Source organism: Amblyomma maculatum, chromosome 4 (genome assembly GCF_055883805.1).
Source record: "Amblyomma maculatum isolate TAMU_Amacu chromosome 4, ASM5588380v1, whole genome shotgun sequence".
NCBI classification, from domain to species: Eukaryota; Metazoa; Arthropoda; class Arachnida; order Ixodida; family Ixodidae; genus Amblyomma; species Amblyomma maculatum.
Window position 1 is genome coordinate 128,410,468 of NC_139347.1, and position 18,433 is coordinate 128,428,900.

General features: G+C 48.1%; 1 protein-coding gene across 2 annotated transcripts in view; it reads right to left on the reverse strand.

The window, feature by feature from the left end:
- Nucleotides 1–18,433, reverse strand: part of LOC146192359 (uncharacterized) — a 212,719-nt gene that overhangs the window by 10,887 nt on the left and 183,399 nt on the right. Inside the window, exons 3-7 of one of the 2 annotated variants that reach the window (XM_084602466.1) lie at nt 16,333–16,571; nt 12,898–13,135; nt 4,238–4,558; nt 2,625–3,037; nt 1,316–1,544 (exon numbers count right to left, since the gene is read on the reverse strand). In XM_084602466.1, coding sequence (XP_084458592.1) covers nt 1,316–1,544; nt 2,625–3,037; nt 4,238–4,558; nt 12,898–13,135; nt 16,333–16,571 — 1,440 coding nt within the window. The remainder of the gene's footprint in view (nt 1–1,315; nt 1,545–2,624; nt 3,038–4,237; nt 4,559–12,897; nt 13,136–16,332; nt 16,572–18,433) is intronic. The other variant, XM_084602467.1, reaches the window with a different exon arrangement.

Genomic DNA, 18,433 nt, shown 5'->3' on the forward strand with positions numbered 1-18,433 from the left:
TGGGATGGGAGGGATTCAGTTTCAAAGACTAATTTAACGCACTTTGAGCGGCCGAATCGATGAACATCCACAATGCGCGCCGTAGATTTGATCAGCGTGCAGAGATCGCTTTCACTTATCTCGGGGTCAACGTCGCTGATTACACCTGCAGTAGTCTTTTTCCCATGTGCAAGGAAGGAACGGACCGGCATGTTGCCTAGCGCACCAATTCCTTTCAGCTTGTCCACTGTTGCCTGGGATTTGACATCCACGGTCAGGACATTCTTCCAGGGATTAATTCTGACTTCGTCAACTTCACCGGGAACCAGCTGGTCGAAAAACTGCGTCAGGTGCTGTCTGTTTATCACATTCAGATTCGCCGTTGCCGTTGTTGGTACGAAGGCCACGGAGAAGATCCCTTGCTTTTCAGCGTTCTTCTTTGGTGTCTCACTCATTACTGATGTTCGGCGCAGCTTTCTTTTCAGGCGGCGCGACTGGACAGGCGTGTAGCTGTTGTCGGAATCCATCTCTGTGACGGTGGAGTCATCTGCCGAGTCTGGAAGCTCCACGTCCGCGACGTCAAGGTGACCCGTCGAGTACGCTGTAGCCTGTTCGATGGTGGCGGGTGGGCGCAGGGGTCGTGCGCCCGCCATCCCGAAGGATGTCGAGATCACAAATAGCTCACAGCGATATAAAATCCAGAAAAATGGAAGAGCGCTAGCTTCAGACGTTCGGAAACCTCCACTTCTTCTTCTTCCATGCCCTAGCAATGCCCTCAGTAGGACCAATACCATCACCTGGTCCAAGCTCCGAAATTACGCACGCTAAAGTTTTTCACAAGCACTTTCCATATCCCCTCCCCCCCTCCCGCATACCCCCCGTGCTATCATTAATGTCACAATTCAACCCCAACATGCCGTCACTTTATCAGGGAGCGCCCGAACTCACCATGCAGGGTACCGAATGCCCATTTCCCACCCTTCATTCTCCTTCTGAGAGGGTGCCCTGTCCACTTTTACCCGAGCGACCAACAATCGCCGGTCAAGCGGGGGTGCCTGCATCATCGCGTTAGCTGTCAGGGTCCTAGACTTAGGACTCTGCCCTTCATAGGCGGCTATACGCTATAAGTAACCATAAGTAAATTGTATTACCACCGTCACTACTGAAGTTATTGCCCAAAAGTGAAAACAAATTAAATAGGCAAGTAAGCAAGCAAGCACAGGAATGGTACTTTCACACTGCGTGCATTGAGCAGAGTGCAAAGAGCACAACAAAGCGCACAAGAAACGCAGCCAACACAGAAGAAAAAAAGAACACATAAGCAAAGCGATGATACTTTTTCACTGCATACATTCAGCAGAGTCTGGAAGTACTGCTCGGAATCCAGGTCGAGAGTGACATTTCGCTCGTCGAGCGCCAGCAGGTCACCCGGGGGCATGGTTCGGTACGCGGTGACGATTTTGCGGATGATGAAGCTCTCCGTGAGCGTGTGCGTAGTGGTGCCCAGTCCGTCGAAGTAAGGCACCAGGGATGTTCGCCACGAGTGCTCTGTTGTCGAGTACACCCTGCGGTTAGGCGGCACCAGCCAAAGCACAGTGAGGCGCTGGCCGAACACAGGCTTCTTCGGGATGCTTCAAAAGCGGACGTATCTGACAAATCAACAGCCTAGTAGAGCGAAGAGGCGGCCGCTGATACATGTTTTTGGACACGGGAGCCTGTGTCATCGGAGCCGTCAGCGTATTTCAATACTCCCTTCGGTTCGTCCTGCCTATTGTAAAACTCCTCTGGCTGATGTTTTTTTTTAACTGTAGTGTTTCTTTCTATAATTTACCCGTGCTTACAATGTACCGTAACTTCTATTATCCCCACCGCTGTAATGCCAAATTGGCACTGTGGACACAAGATAAATAAATGAACACAATATGCTGCACGACGCTGCCTAAGTATACTACCAATATAGAAAATGTGTCTCTCCAAGACTTTCAATAAAGTAAGTATAATTAAAAAGCGAAAACGGGATGGACATAACATAAGTGTTTTTATTCTGTCTGCATATTCTTCAAAGTGACAAAAACTGTGTTGTTACTTTTTAAAATAACTAGAACAATCAACGCGAAGAAGACACGGCAGAGAAAGAAAAAAAGAAAAAGCAAAACGACGCTACTGGTTCATGCCCTGCAACTTCTATTGTGTTATTCTCGTAAGCCCAACAAGGTACAACGTCCTTTTTGAGGTCATAGCGCCACAACCACAATGGAGGGGCCATCATCAGAAGGCGGATACACCACTGCTCTCGTCTCACAGAACTCCTACACATGCCTCTTATCTACTTCAGGTAGTCGAATCACATTTGAAATATAACGAACAGACGGAGTGCCTCGCAGACCATGGCGTGGCTTTCAAATGCTTAAGCCAAACGTTCAGCTCAGGTTCATTTTTACAACTGTAGAACACGAGGGGACGTGACGTGAACAAAAATGGGACTGGCGCTGCCCTGTATTCCCTACCCGTTGCGTGTCTACGTTTGCTGCGCTGGTTCAAAGATTAACTTAACCATATTTCTTAACTATCAGGTTTATTTTAATTCGCGTTCCCTGCTGTACACCGTTGTGCGAGATGCTCACTGTGGAAGCGACCATCCTCACCTGGAGACAACCAGCGGCGGCGTCTGTTCCTCGCTGCTGTCGGAAGGTACGCCGGTCAGTGCGATGGGCGGGCCCTCGGAGCCCTCGAGGATCCCATTGGAGACCAGCTCCGAGGGCTCGAGCGTGCGCGGCACTGACGTGGTAATGGTGAGAGTCCGCACCACAGACTTCCCTTGCGCCGCATGCAGCGTCACCAGGCTGGTTACCGTCGTGGCCTCGTAGCGTACGCGCGCGGGATCGATGGACACCAGCGGGTCCACGTCATCGCCGGCGGCAGAGGTAGCCTCCGCGGGTGGCGGCGGAGCCGACGTTGACGAAGGCGTCGCAGCCGATGGCTCTTCCTCCGCCGAGGGTGGCTCAGAAGACGCGTCGGGACGCGCCGTCAGACGTACCTTGAACCTGTTGAGCCGTACCTGCGGTGACACGGCGCAGACCTGTTTACGAGATATCTCACCCAGTCGGTCTAAAAAGATAGCGAAACTGGTATATTTGCCTAACGTTAATCTGCTTGTTTGTCTGAAGGTGGCTGTGGTAAGAGTCGCGAACAGTTTCAATAAGCAGTAAATGCCCGAAGTGGGCAGTGTGCCGTAACCATCCATTTTGCCAGTTTTCGGCTGGCATGTGTCATGATGACTCCGTCTTGAAAGAGTCATGGGTTAATAGTGCTCATTCGAATCAAGAATGTACTGCAGTTATTTTTCTCCACCTAACCTGACTGCACATTTTTCATACTGTGAACCCCGAAGAGTGGAAATAATAACTGCAGCACTTTGCCTCGCATTGCATTTTGAACTAAGTAAATGCACCCTAATTAGAATTTAAGCGATTCGTTCAACTTTCTCGACGTTTCGTGTGATTTATGCGCACTTGTCAGCTGACACTTGCAACACGATATTTTTTCTGCCACTAAAGCGGCCATGCGTCCACGTTCGGCTTGCTCGTGGATGCCCACACGCTCTGGCTTTTGGACTGAAAGTTAATGAAGACGTCGCAATCCGAAACATAGCACGGGAGGTGGCATTTTAACTCGCAGAACGTTAGATTGAGGTGAAGAAGTAGGGGTTTAACGCAGCTATAAATTCGCGCTGCCACAGTTTTGAATTCTGCTCGCGGCATATCTGTTTTCTTATGTTTCTTCAGCAGCGACAATTGACCTGCACGTCCGTTTAGACTACCTAGTTAGCGTGTCCTGCACTCTCGACATAACCTCGTTTTGCATATCTGTTTTGCAATAAAACAAAATAATTCGACCAATAAAATTATATTTTGATTTTTCACTGCAGCTGCCCTTCGAATCATATGGTGCCTGACGTCACATCGTGACGGACGAGTCGGCCGGACGTCGTATTTCTGCTACAGAGAGGCTTTTATGTTGTCGCACTATATTTCGCACTGACATAACTGTTATTCGTAGTTAGCTTGGGATAGTGGCACCGGAAAAACATGGCCGGCTGTAGCATCGCTATGGTCGCTGGAAAACTTGGAAGCTTCTCCAAGGACCATACTGATGCGAGGAAAGGTGTCGACATCGCACAACGTCACGCATCTGCGATCTCAAATAAGGCTTGTCTGTACCGACGGCTCTCAACGAGAATCTTCGTTTTCCCACTCACCGTGTGCGTGTTCCTGGCGGGCACGTATCGCAGCCGCGTCCCTGCAGTGGTGATCAGCGGCGTGTGTCGCTGCTGCGCGTGGCGACCGCGGGTGACCACGATGGTGTTCTCCTCCAGGTCCGACTGCTGGGGCTCGCGGCTGAAGGCGGCAGCCCGGAAGCGGCTCGTCTTGGAGCCCGGCAGCGACTGCGTCCGCCGCGGAAACAGCTGGCGGCTGCTGCTTGCCTCCGGGCTGCGGAACGACGACTGCAGCGCCGTCGACGGCGACGACGACGTGGTGTCGCCCAGCTTTCGTGGCCGCAACCGCCCTCCCTTAGTGGTCTGCGGAGTCAAGGCGCCGACGACCCCGGCCGGACGTTAGACGACGCAGACATAAAAGCTAGGAAGAGCGCCTCCTAATGTGACCGCCGTCGTTTACTACATTATAACCTGGATTCTATCGTCTAAGACCTGATAAACGTATGCCCAGTTATTCACGCTTTCTGGACCCGCATTCCGAGTTCCCTTTGTTTCAGAAGCGTCGTTTTCCCCATTTTCACCCTCACCTGATTGATGAAAACGGCGGAACCAGAATTAGTGGTCGCATTCGCTTCGTTACGCGGATCGCACAACCAAACTGATATCAGGATCCCATGTTTCCACCAATCAGGTGACTCGAGGTGGGGTCAAAATAGACACTTTTGAGACCAACACGAAATCGGAATATGGTTCTTGGAGTTGTTACAGAAAGGACAGCTTGGATTAAAGATTTCCGGCGTAAAACACTATTACAAGGCCTTATGTTGGCACTGCTACCACCGAATCTGGCCCATTGTGGGACTGGCAAGGGGCAACCGTGGCAAAGCTGCATGTCGGCGAGCAGCGACTAGAAGCGAGCACACAATCAGGCCATAATTAGAGTATACAAGGCAGGCTGTGTCCTTATCGCCACTGCATTGCACAGATCACCATTCAAAGAGCGCTTCCTCTTGTTTTCCCTTAAAAGCAGGGAAGCCGCCGAACTCGTGTAACGATCAGTCAGTCACTAACGATGCAGCTCATGACAGTCTTGCACTCCGGAATGCTAGCTACTCGGCCCACTCTTGACACGCCCTCTTCCACCCTGCTCGCATGGTTAAACTGGACTGCAGCTCCGATCAGCAGACAGAAAGTGGTTTACGTCGGTAAAGTCTCTAGTACATCCTGCTATGAGCCGACGGCAAGCCAAAGTTGGCATTGTCTGTTCGCGAAATCCAGGGAAGCGCTGAATGAAGGCACAGGGTTGGAGAATTAGGTTTTCGGTTTCGGCCGGTAGGTCGTACGTAATGGAGTGAGGTAGAGCGAACATATGCAGGCAGCGAGAAAAGCAACGAAGATCTTTGAAACTATAAACAACTTTGCAGGTAACGTAACAGCCCAAAACTGTAGAATTGCGGGAGAGGAAGCAAAATGTCATCTATAGTCCTCTCGGAGGATGACGCCATCACGACTTTCTTGGTTTCGCTTCTTGCCCATGTTTGGTTACTCACATCACGTGGTTTACATGTGGCGTATAAATTCAGCTCGTTATCCACAATAAAATTATTAAAGCTTTAACGCCTAACCTCTCGGTTGTTTTTTCCTCTACATGCGTCTGTTCCCGCCGCCTCACTTGGCAGAGCTGTCGTGTTATCAACCGAGGACTTGCGTTTTAGCTAAAATTAGTCCACCTGTAATGCACTAGTAATGCACTAGTCTCCATAGCCTTAAAATTACAAGCTATAAACGCTTTATAAGGCCAGAGAGGAACACACGAGAGCACTCAAACTCACACAAAAAATGCTCGGAATACAACCAGCCTTTATACATAGCATTCATTGATAACGAAAAATTACCACAATTACTTTACTTCTTAATGCGAAATTTGAGCTCAGCTTATCACCTGTTTCACCTTTTCGATAGATTGAGGCAAAGATTTCGAGCAAGACACGTATGTCCAAATACAGAAAACTTTCTAAATTTTTCGCACTTATTCTTTCAAGAAACATTCCACTATCAGTTCTTGGCAGTCATGAAAGAAGCTTTGTGGTCGGCGAAATGAAGAGAGCAATTGAGTTATTGGGAGGTTGCGGGAGGCAGCGCGTGGGCCCATAGGAACGTTGCGCGACAAACAGAGAGCAGCGACTGACTGACGCCGCCGCTGACGCCGCTAGTGAGTGAGAACGGGATGCACGCACCGTGATCCGCTGGTAGCGAGCCGGTGTTTCGGCAACCGGAGAGTACCCTCGCCGCCAAGCAGGAAGAGGGGGGACCCGCTCCTCCTCTTTCTGCATGGCGGCGACGGCGTTCTGCGCAGTCACATTGTCTTGTCTCACTAGCAGCGGCAGCGGCATCAGTCAGTCGCTGCTAGCGCTGCCTCCGACGAACCCCCCCCCCCCTCCCCCACCTTCCTTTCCTCGTGTTCTCCGGTTGCTGCGCGCGCTCCTGTCCCCATCGTTCGCCGCTGAGTGTACCCCCCTCCCCTCTTCCTGCGAGGCTCCGGTTACCGAAGCGCTCGCTCGAAATGGGGGATGAAAGGGGGGCGGAGCTGGTTACGAGGCCGACGCGGTCGACGCCGATGACGACGGCGCGAAACTCAGGAACGGGCACCAAAGAGCTGCGCTCTAAAACATGAACGCTGGAAAGTTCTTTTTGTCCCGTATTTGTCATTAGCACCTTCATATTTCTTGTGACCGAAGTCATTGTTGCTTCTACTAGGGCCCCGCATTACAAAAGGTCCAATAAGGCTGCGGTATTACACTCGAAGAAAAGTGCTTATTTGGGCTGATTGGTACATGACTAAGTGCGGACGCCAGGAAGTGCAAGGTGGTTATTTGGGTGAACCTTTTATGCGCGAAGCGCAAGATCTCTCGTAACAGCATGCAAAGTATAAGTCAAGAATTTGTTTTACGCGAATAGGCATTTTACGCATGATTGTCACATTCTGTTGCCCAAATGTGTGCTCTTTAAGCGGCAGCTCGTTAATAATTCGCTGCTGACATTTTTGGAGGTTGTTATTCGTAGTTCTCGCGTGTAAGAAATGAACGCAAAAACTACTGTAATGATTTCTGAGAAGATTATACCAAAGAAATTTATGTCTGTGGGGTGCTGCCCTATAGAACATATTTTTAGCTGTTATTGGGCGCGGCCATTTTGTACAGACTGGCGCACCGCCGCGAGGCTGTTTCCTTGGGGAGTGTGGGACTGCGTCATCTCCACGGCCGCGCCTACACGGTAGTCACGATTAGCTACCCTTCGGGCGCTGTAGAAATTTAACAAATATATTTTCACCACACAATTGGGTTAGAGAAGTTTACTTGTGCTGTAGTCGGAATTAAAACCAATGTGTTATTTATGGGTTTTAGTTTGACATTCACGGTAACCGTGTTGGTGTCCAGCACGCAGCCGCGCTAATGCTGCCTGTTTTTGAACTACTGCAGAAAAATAAAGAAAATGTTTTTGAACTATTGCAAACATTACTTTTGCTCATGACTCGCTTATAACTTTATTTTTTATGCGCTCTTCATCCTTCCTGTCAGCCATACCGAACCTCACCAATTAGGATGTGTTGTCTGCGTGGTGTTGCGCCAGTTCAATCAACAAATTATCCCCGTGTGCTCATCTGAATTGCCAAGCTAACATTAGGCAAGTTTTGTTCCGCTTTATTTATAAATCCAGCCCCAATAGGATCGTTCCTTTTTAGCACTAGAAAATCTTAGTGGCTGTCAAACTGTTGAGCCTGCATGTCACGCGTGATACATATTTTTAAATCCTGTATGTAGTACATTGTCGTACTTTGGCAAATAGAGACAGTACAATGGGATGCTAGCTGCAGTGTACGAACAAAATTTTCATATGTTGGGCAGAGTTTAGCGTTGCAAAGTGGCATCGGCTACGAGATACGTCGTAGTGGAATGCTTCTGAAATTTCGACCAGCTGGGGTTCTTTAGCGCGCACTGACATCGCACACTACACAGACACCTTGAATGGCCGTCGCTGCCGTGATAGAACCCATTTCTTCCGGCTCAGCGTTCAAGCGCCCTATTTGCTTTGGGCACAGCATCGTTTCACTGTTTGTACTAAGCCTCGACTAAATATTAACCGCGTAGCTAGCTCACGTGACTTCTCCAGCCAGAAGACGAGTATATTTTGTTTCCAAGCTATTGGTGTGCGTGATATCGCTGCCTAGCCGTTTGAGCCAGCGTCATAGCATACAATAAAATGGCGTTTATTTATTGCATCTAAGACATTTACTAACAGCCAAAAGATACCACGCTCAGGCGTTTTTCACGCCGATTTGTCTCTGAAATACGGAAATTACAATTTGGATTGCTGGTGGTTGCGCTCACATTCTCGTAAAGAATGGTAAAAGAAAGCCAAAGACGAACCACTGGTGACCAAAAACGCGTTTTGTCTAAGCAACCTCGCGAAGATCGCTGATCCGGTTGCCTCTCACACCATGGCGAAATATTAAAAACGTCTTCATCTCCTTGCACAAAACCAAAAAGTAAAACGGAAACCTACGTGAATTTATCGCATGTGGAGGGCAACCGAAGAAAAAAAAAACAAAAAAAAAAAGAAACGACAGCACATTTGTGCGCATAAAAGGTGATTTCAGTTCGCAACCTGCATGTATAAGACTACCCACGGATATCGAGTCAACGGGAAAACAGTGCGCCTAGTAGCGATGCAAAGTACACAACTACGAGCATAGATCAAGAACGCTTGTCCATACACGTATTCTACGCGAGAGGCCAGCGACCCGCAGTTCCCGAGCCGCGCGCGCTTGACAGACGGCGCCTGGTGTCGAGAGTACGAGTGCGCTAGCAGCCTGCGTGCGAAGGTAAAATAAATCTGGTGTATTTGTACTCGGTGTTTGTACGGTGTATTGCTTATGGTATGATGTGGTGTATTTGTACCCGGAATACCCGGTAATTATTCCGGATACCCAGTGGCGACCAATAATGTTCGTTAAATTTTATTTGCGAAGCGTACGCTTTCGCTATTGCCTGTGCGTACCCTAAAGTTATCGATAACCTTCCACTGTATGACCCAACTCCATGCAAGGCTCGACAATCTCACACGAAAACAAAATAAGCTGCTTTTGTGACACCGGAAGTTTTACCCTACTGTACACAGGTAGTACAAGTATGTGGTGCGTACATTATTTATACAAAACGAAAGCGTTCGTGTATTACCTGTCCCGCTATAAACCGTGTGGGCGACTGCTGGGATTATGTGAAGGCGTTCTTCAGAATGCTTTTACAAAGTAGCGACTCCTTGACCCCAGGCACTACGATACCAGTTCCTGTATTACCTTATGCGCATTACCAAAGTATGTGGCTGAGCTGAGTTCAGCCATGCATTAAAACAGCAGACTCTGGCGATCCCTACACGCCTAGCTTTTATGCATCCAGTTGTTCCAAGCCTACGAGGGCCGTGTCCTGATATTTCGTGCTCATGGCGTATTTAGCCCCGCCGCGGTGGATCAGTGATTAGGGCGCTCGGCAACGAAGTCGGGGAACCCTGCTTCGATCCCGGTCATGGAAGCCGCATTTAGATGGAGGAGAAATTCAATGTGCCCGTCAGTGCACGGTAAAAACTCCAGGTGGTCGAAATTGTTAGAAGCATTTTACTACAGCATCCCTTCATAGTATGAGTCGTTAAATCACACGTGACACATCATTCGCATTGACGTATTTCCGAATTAAGTTTAGTTGATGTAGTATCGTCACATAGCGTATATCGTCACAGCGGCCGGCACCATTTAACTAACCTTGCTACTCAGGCACAGTGCACTTTGCCGCTTGAACTGTACAAAAGTTATGAGCAAATATTGATGAATATCTTATTCGGTGCTGAGCCCAGCCTATGTCTGTCTCATTCATTTGTCTTCAGAACCATCTACTAAATAATATAGCTCTGTTGAAATGGGAACTATCTGCCCATTTAATATCGCATATAATACTACGTTATTACTACACTGGCGAAAGAATACTCCTTTTTATCTTTTTAGTAAGTGATGCAAGATTGTGTGCGGGTACATACCTTTTCTGAAGGCGACATCAGTAATACCTTCCAAATGAAGACCTTGCAGCTCTTCATATCTTTGCCAGGGTCTTCTTGAGTGAGGCAATATGTGACAAGAATTTGGCTCCAAGAAAGAAATGTGCATAGTCTTCTTGAAATATCAATAGCCACTGCCTTGTTCACACAAGCTCCAAAATGCTGCACTGACGCCCTCCTTTCCAGCAGCTTCAGTGCAGTAAGCAGAAAAGCTGGTTTCTATACATTACGCCTTTGTTTCAATGAATTAGTGACGGGTATCTGTTTTCACACTGCGTAGGCGTCAGAACTTCTAAAGACGAGTGAGGTTTCATGAGAAGCATGATCTTAATTATTGGTAGCGCAAACAGGCTGCGTACTATAAGCTGTCAGTGCGTACAGCCTTTGTAAAAAGTATGCAGCCAAAGGGGTTTGCTTCTATTCACCCATCTGACGGTCCAGATCTTGGAAGATTAGAGGTTAAGGGGCCGTTTCGCTTTCGCGATAATATCGTTGCTGAGGGTGCAAAATGAGACATGCTACCGGTCTCAGACGCGAACCCCTTACACTGTATACTTTTGTAGCATATAGACACCGACAAAAGCAGCCCTTTATACTTCCCCGTTGTGACTAATCAGCTGGCGCATTTTAATGTTATCGGCCAAGCGACGGTCTTTAGCTGGAGATGAATTAAAGGATGAAATAAGAAATCGTTCAATCAGGAATTCGCAAGGAATGACAGGCAACCTATTTGTCGCCGGCATAGTAAATGTCATGCGTGGTCTTCCCTGTTCAAATCAAACAAACAAACAAATCAAACAGCAAATTCTGACGCCCTTAAATGCCCAGTTTATTATTATTTTTTATTATTCTTTCGAGGGGGGGGGGGGGGGGAGCAGGGTGGGGGTGTCTAAGCGCGTGCGATAAATACTACGCACAAATGGCTCTGTTCGTGCGAATAAATGCAATAGTTTTTTTTTTTTTTAATGATGCCACCGAGCAACTCGTTGCTTATTCGGCTTGTTTTCATAGCTTCTCGTGCTCTGCTTGGTGACTTCGGCGGTTGTCTTTGGCGACTACTCATATCCAAAGCCGTTGTAGTCCCTATAAGTGCAACGTTTTTGTACTATAGGTCGTTTCCTTTTCCACCTCCTACTCCCCACACATTGCTCTACAATATAATACCTGCAAGTGCGCTTGAAGTATCGCAATAAAAAATAAAATCGTAGTTTTCGCATCATGCAAATAACCTCCTGTGTATGACGTACGAGCTTGATACAGTGCTGGCTTCAGGCGTTAGATTGGCGGAACTGAGATCGGCAGTATATCCTCAAATTACTGATAACAGCATCTTCCACGCTCCCACCCTTTCCATTTCACTTACTTCAATTGCGCAAATTATGTCTGCCAAATTGCCTCTTATAAAGTGGAGAAGATTTGCTAGAACGCCAGCCGCGGCATCTGATCCTCTTTTGCGCTCTGCTAACTAACATTAGGTGATCCGTTTGACCTCTGGACGCAGTGGGGGCAGTTCTACAGAAGCGAGACTTGGAAGATCATCGCAAAGTGACAGTTTGATGTTTACTAGTTAACTACTGGTCTTCGAATGCACCCTTGGGCATCAATTAAGGCGTGTCCCTCAGCATCTTGAAACCGCATAGACGTTTTTTCATGCAATACACTTTCTTCTTCAAAGAAAGTGTGGTTACTATCCGTTCAATATTTAGCGAACCGATTTTTCATCCTTGGCATTAGATGACGCACCAAGAAGCCCAAAAAAGCACTTTTCATATAGTTTGTTTGCTATATAGAATGCTATTAGAATAGATGGTAAGAACAGCAGTTGCAAAAAAAGAAAACAATAAAATACGACAGGCATACCTGCACTGTTAAGCCCAACCAATTTGACCGATAATTTTTCAGGTAAGAACAGCAGACGCCAAAAAAAAAGCAAAAAAAAAAAAACAAACAAACACGGGAGGCATACCTGCACTGCTCAGCCCAACCGATTTGACCGATAAGTTTTCAGGTCCCTCCAGCAAACGACACCGAACTTCATTCGGGCAGGATTTGACAGGCGATACGCAGCATGGATGTGATGAGAGAACGGACTAGTACCTCTTTCGCGACATGTGCAAGTCTCATAAACTTCGCGGCTGACAAAATTGTTCCTTCACTGGGTTCGAAACCACAGCCAGCACCGGTCCGAGGCAGCCGCTCTATATCACTTGAGCTAACTTTAATCGCTATCATTTCAGATGGTAGGGCGACGGTGAATTAATCAACAGCTCAGAATGTTGGTGTAATGTTTAGGGAAATCCCTCAAGGTGGAGTAGCCTTGCTCAGTATAAGATTCACCCAAGCGCAGCCATACGTCTACTGTGCTTTTCCAAACGGCTGATTGGGCCCAGAAACAGAAATGCTTCTTGCCTTGGTTCAGTTTCAAATTTGCTTTGGAAAGAGACAACCTATTTTTGGCCTATGGAAAAGTGAAGAGGTCAGCCTGATTAGCATTCCTCTTGCCGAACCACCCACAACAGCGGGTCGAGCGTGTTATACCGAAGAGCGCTCTTCGTTAGCAGCGCACGCGCGGAGGGGTGGTGACGATCGCTGCTCACCTGCGCGCTCTGAGAGCGGATGACTTGCTGCTGTCGTGGGCTAGGCGACGGCTCCAGCTTGGGCAGCCGCGCGGCTGGCGTCGCCTCCGGCGCCTTGAACGCGGCCGTGGGCGTGGGCACGCTTGCTGCAGACGGTGCGGAGGCCGACACGAGCCTCGAGGTGCTCTGCAGGATCTGCGCGTACTTGCCGTCGATGTAGGTGCCGATCACTTTCGTCTCGTGAATCGTGGTCACACCACTGCACCGGAGACGGTGGAAACAGGCGTACGCGTTATGAAAACAGAGGTCGGGAAAAGGTCACCAGCGTTAGAAGTCAGAGGCGTCTGTTCACATATCCGCTCAGAATGTTACAGCATAATGAGATACGGCACAGCCGAATTAGTGCACAGTCACAGGACTGGAGGAAAGCATGGGAGCTATAGGAAGGAATTATTGGTAATCGTCTGGCAGTTCAGTGTTCAGGATCACAGTGTTAACAAAATAACAAGTCATGTTAGTTATTCAATGTTTTCTTCTGCTGAGACAGAATTAGAATGGATATTGCTCCTTACTTATTTTGAAGTATTATGTAACACAGACATTAAAATTTAGTTTCGTTTATGATAGGCTGGAGCTTTTCATAACAAAGTATCCTTGAATGCAGGATGAAATTGTGCCATCTGTGAAGCCTCAGCGTGTGTTCAGGCGAACGTAATAAAGGCTTCAAGTTATTGTTCCGGGCGCTAAATGTGTTCAACAGTATATAGGTTCTGTGTGATTTATCTCCACAGCAAACTAGATGCAGATCTTTGTCTTGATAATAAGAGAATGACTACCACTCACTAATGTATCAACTAAGGCTCCTACAGATTTTATTTTTTTTAGACACGGCATAAGCAAACGACCGATGTTTTGTTTTAAAAGCGTCCATATTAAAATGCTGAGTATCTTGACTAGATTTTAGTATCGCGCGAAAGCAGTCTTGAACAAGTTTTGCTCTTCCTTCGCCTAGGCTTGTGTGGTTGGCTCAAATGAGACACACATTTGTCGCCAGTTAAGCCTGTTTTTATATATTGGCCACACGACTGCAATGCCATACTGCGGGATTTTCTTTCTTCAACAAAAGCGCTTTTATTGCGAAAGCAATACTACTTGCACTTTCAAGCCTTCGCGTGACCCGGCCGCAGTTACGTCTTACCCACGTGACGCTGTGACGTCAACCCCACGTGACACACGGGCAGGCAGGAGCTGCCAACTTGGGTCTCCCGTTTCACATGGGACGATTATGTCAGAATCAGCCTGCTAGGACCCTGGAATTCAAGTTACCCCTATAGGCCACTAAGGCACGTTCATATGGGTTGGTTAAAGCGGGGCTTTATATGTGGGCTGAAGAAGAAGAAAAAGAGAAGAAGAAGAATGCTCGGTCACCCGCAGCTAATGCTTTCGCTCAATATTTGGTTCAGCAGCGTTGAACCCTTGCAATTTTCTTAGGCGCTTTGTTGTCGGGCTAAAATGTCCTCACCAGCGAAAGCCTGGACACAGCAGCTGCCCGCAGCGTCGCATTGTAAACAATGTATTTTTATGCCAATAAGTGTTCGCTGAGTACAAGTTTTGCGTCACATCCAATCTTACGGTCCCCTCTTCTGCTCCTTTCTCCTCCCCTACTTCCGAAAGTGGATCCAGAAAGCGTCTAACGAAAGAAGAAGCGCACTGTGTCCATGAACTATACGACGCGCCAATTGCGGCTGGGCGCGGAAGTTCCGCTCGCAACACAGGAAGGCGATGCGTGGCGTTCTTTATACCCGGTGCCGCACATTAAACCTCGACGCTGTTCAGGATGCTAACCTGGGTGAGCAGTCGTGTTCCGCCGGCAGTAAATTATTAAGAACTCTTCGCAAGCAGGAAGTGTGACTATTGTTCCCCCGATGAGGAAAACGTAAATCACGCTTCTCCCTCGCCTTCTCTTGTTTCTGCCTAGCCGTGTGTGCATCAGCAAGCTTTCCATTTCGGGCTGCGTATATAGATCGCGGTGCTGTGTCGGCTGCGTATGTAGCAAAGGAGAAGTTTAGAATGCGCTGTGCAAGCGGTGCTTCTCAAGAACAAGCAAGGAAGCCTCCTTCTCTTCCGTATGCGACCGGCCTGATCATTGCTAGTGACGGAAGAAATTGCATTCACGCCGCCGCTGCGTGCACGTGAACGCGCGAGCGGGAACATCTCACAACCACGGGAGCCGCTCTCAGCACGTCTTTCCTCCTGCATATCCAGCCGGGCTTGTTTAGGAGCGGCAGCTATTTATCTCAAGGTTCGGTCTGTATCGAAAATTTTCCTGTTCAGCTTACCTTAGTTGTACATGGGATTTAGTTTTGCGCTTTGGCATTTCACATTTCGATTTCACTTATAGTGATGTTATGTTCGGGGATGCAGCCCCGCTACAGCGGTCGTAAAAGAATTTATTGCCCTGATGAACTATTTTTGAATGGTGCTAAGTACGAGATGTATGCAGCAGACAAACTTGGGACACACAAACACCGACGAACGGGGTCCCTCCGAAATGGAGTCCTCCCCCCCCCCCCCCTAAAAAAGAAAAAATCATACCTCATTGCGTGTAAAGGTGGTCATGGTTTCTTAAAAAAAAAAAAAAAGGCACGTTTTAAACACTCCCTCAGCAGCTTCTGGCCATAGTCATGGCGATGTATGGATGAGCTTTGTATAATTTTTTATTCGCGATTTTACGGCACCTGCTGTCACAGTCACTCGACCAACTTATCCTCGGTGTCTTGTAGCAAAGATCCGGTGCCCCGTCAACATTATACTTGCACGTAGCCCTCTGAAAATGAAAATCGCGGCGAATATCACGGCGGATATCACAAGGGTCATCTGTAACGGAATCAAATCGTTCATGCTACAAATACAAACTGCTCCAAGGAGGAGGAAGTATTTCGACTGGAACAGAGATAACACATTTTATCTGACTTCGGAGATCGCTGCTATGCGCGAATAAGGGCTCTTTTTTACCTGCCCTTCCCGTTTCCTTTGTTTTGTTCTTTTTTTTTTTCTAGAAGGAACTGGATTTTTTTTCTTTTATTTGAGTTTTAATTATGTACGCTTTACGCTGCTTATCTTCCCCCGAAACACTGCAAGAAACGTAAGCAGCAACCTCCTCCAGGCCATGCCAAGCATTCCCTGTCTTCAGCTCGACGCCTCCCACCCTCCGTGGAATGCGGATTCCGAACAGACAGGCCACATAATGGGCGTCTGACAAGCTTCTGCAGAAAAAAAAAAAAAAAAGAGGGTAGAGGTGGCGTGACTTCGAGTGTTCCGCATAATACTGTGACTCATCCCCTGCTCTAGTGCCGATGAGTGCACCTTTATTGAAACAATAAATCTGCCACTGTTATTACGCACCGCTACGCGTTCAGATAGTTGCACTGCGTAGCGAGAATGAGAGTGACTCACCGGTGCACGTGTGTGCCTCCGAGCACAGTGACCAGGCCGGTCGGGTACTGGGGCCGGCTGCTGGTGCGAGTGCTGCTAGTGCGGGTGCTGCTAGTGCGGGTGCTGCTGGTGCTAGTGGAAGATGGCCGCCGCCTGCTGCTGGAGCTGGAGCTGGACCGCGTGCTAGATGGCGTCGGTGGCGGCGGCAGCACCTCGTTGGCGCCGCCTCCGACGATTTCGAAGCCCAGCACGTTCCTCGTCTGCGACAGAGGAACGAAGGATTGCGGAAGCATCGTTAATGGACTTTTCGACTATTCCACTCACGGATTTGGAATCCGGCCATTACTTTTCAGGATATTAGCCGGCGGAAATCCAGCCTACTAGCTAGGCAGTGCGCTCTACGCGGCTTGCAACGTTAAGTGCCTAAGCAGTGTATTTTGAGTAGGCTTGAGCAGATCATCTGAAGGGCACCCGTGCCGTGACAGTGACAGTTTAGTGGTAAGGTCGCATCCACTCTCTCTGGGATAAGTTTCGCGATTGGCATGGGGGAAAAAGATTTCTTTCCTGTTGACATGAACGGCCAAATGTGCAGAGGAGCCGCAGCGGTATTACACTGATGCAAATAGGCTATGGTTGTGAAGCGTGAAAAGTGAATCGATAGCTTCCGGCCGAGGCGCTCGGTGCGCTTCTAAACATACTCGAGATTGACGTCAGCGATCAAGTGTCTCGCCACGCAGCTGCTCATGCGTTAAGCTGCTTCCCTCGTCAGTTTACTTTTGACCTTGACATTGACCATTGGTGGGTACATAGCTACTCGAAGTGGCTGTGACTTAGGTACCAACTTAACCTCCAAACAGTTTGAAGGCCTTAGGAAGCACACGGTGACCTTGGCTTTACCGCGTGTAGTGAAGCTATAGCTTCAATATAATTTGCACCCTTCTTGACTGATGTAAAGCACGTCGTATCAATTAATCAAAACAATAAGCGCGGTTTTCGGAGTTGTTAGATCTCCAGAAATTGGTGACACTGGCGTAGAAGCTGGTAAATGAAAGTGTACCATTTATAAATGCGTTTTTCTCATGAAACTTCTGGTAAATATTCCACTGCACACATGGTGTATCAGCAGGCGAGTATTTTGCCGCACTGTCTCCAAAGGGTGATTCTTCGCAGAAAATATAGTTTAAAAAAAGTTGTTAGTTTTACTGCGTGCACATTTGAGTATAAACAAATAGAAACGCAAAATTTTAAACGGTTTTCCTTTCTACAGAGACGGATAATTGAAAAATCTCGAACGACCCAGCGCGCTTCGGCCGTTCAATAGGCATCCGGAAGCTTATCGATAGTATAAAAGTGATTTCAGCGCGTTACATTGTTTCGACACGATACATTCCCGCAACACCGTTGGTGCGTGGCTTCAAGGCTTTCAAAATGATCTAAGTGATCTGCTTCCCTTTTTAACGTTACAGCGTCAAGGGTATACCGTTTAGCGGTATGCCGTCAACAACCCCTCATTGTTGAAGGGTAAAGAGAATACAGGTTGGTCAAGAGGTCAGGAGGGTCGGGACGTGTCGCGGGAACTAAAGTTATAAAAGAATCAGATAAACTGAGAACGTAAGATTCCAGCGAAGCACAAAAGTCCTTATGACATGTAAGAATGCTGGAAGAATTTATGGTTGAACGCCCCAAAGCTACTCAGGGTATAAGCGACACTAGTGGATGGCGCTAGAAATTTCGACCACCCGGGTTTCTTTAGCTTGCACAGACATCGCAAAGTACACGCATGTCTTGCCGCCCCGCCGGGGTGGCGCAGTGGTTACAGCGCTCGAATACTGTTCCCAAGGATGTGGGATCGAATCCCGGCCTCGGCGTCCGCTTTTCGGTGGAGGCGAAAAGCAAGGCGCCGGTGTGCTGTGCGATGTCAGTACACGTTAAAGAACCCCAGGTGGTCGAAATTTCCGGAGTCCTCCACTACGGCGTCTCTCATAGCCTGAGTTGCTTCGGGACGTTAAATCCCACAAACCAAACCAACAAACCAGCCAAGCATGTCTTGCTATTTTCCTCCATTAAAAGGTGTTCGCCGAGGTCGCGATAAAAGCAGAGTCCTCGGTTTCATAAGTCAAGC